We start from the raw sequence: 238 nt of genomic DNA, 5'->3' as shown, positions 1-238 counted from the left end.
GCGGCGTCCCCTGGCCGTAGAACTCGAGCGCCGACCACCGGGTGCAGCTGGACCTGGGGCTGTGGGACAAGTTCAGTGAGTTGGCCACCAAGTGCATCATCAAGATCGTGGAGTTCGCCAAGCGCCTGCCGGGCTTCACCGCCCTCACCATGGCCGACCAGATCACCCTCCTCAAGGCCGCCTGCCTCGACATCCTGGTGAGGCTCTCGGGGGGGCCGCGGGGGGGGTTGGGGGGCCT

The 238-nt window shown here is 68.5% G+C and overlaps 1 protein-coding gene across 1 annotated transcript in view; it reads left to right on the top strand.

Annotated features, from left to right (window-relative positions):
- Window positions 1-26: 26 nt before the first annotated feature.
- Window positions 27-238, top strand: part of LOC104277036 (retinoic acid receptor gamma-like) — a gene marked incomplete at both ends in the record, with an annotated part of 516 nt that continues 304 nt past the window's right edge. Inside the window, one exon of the mRNA XM_009873554.1 lies at window positions 27-197. Within this exon, the coding sequence (XP_009871856.1) occupies window positions 27-197 (171 nt within the window). The remainder of the gene's footprint in view (window positions 198-238) is intronic.

This window comes from Apaloderma vittatum, unplaced genomic scaffold, assembly GCF_000703405.1.
Source record: "Apaloderma vittatum isolate BGI_N311 unplaced genomic scaffold, ASM70340v1 scaffold25367, whole genome shotgun sequence".
Lineage (NCBI taxonomy): Eukaryota > Metazoa > Chordata > Aves > Trogoniformes > Trogonidae > Apaloderma > Apaloderma vittatum.
This window is presented reverse-complemented; position numbering and strand designations above follow the sequence as displayed.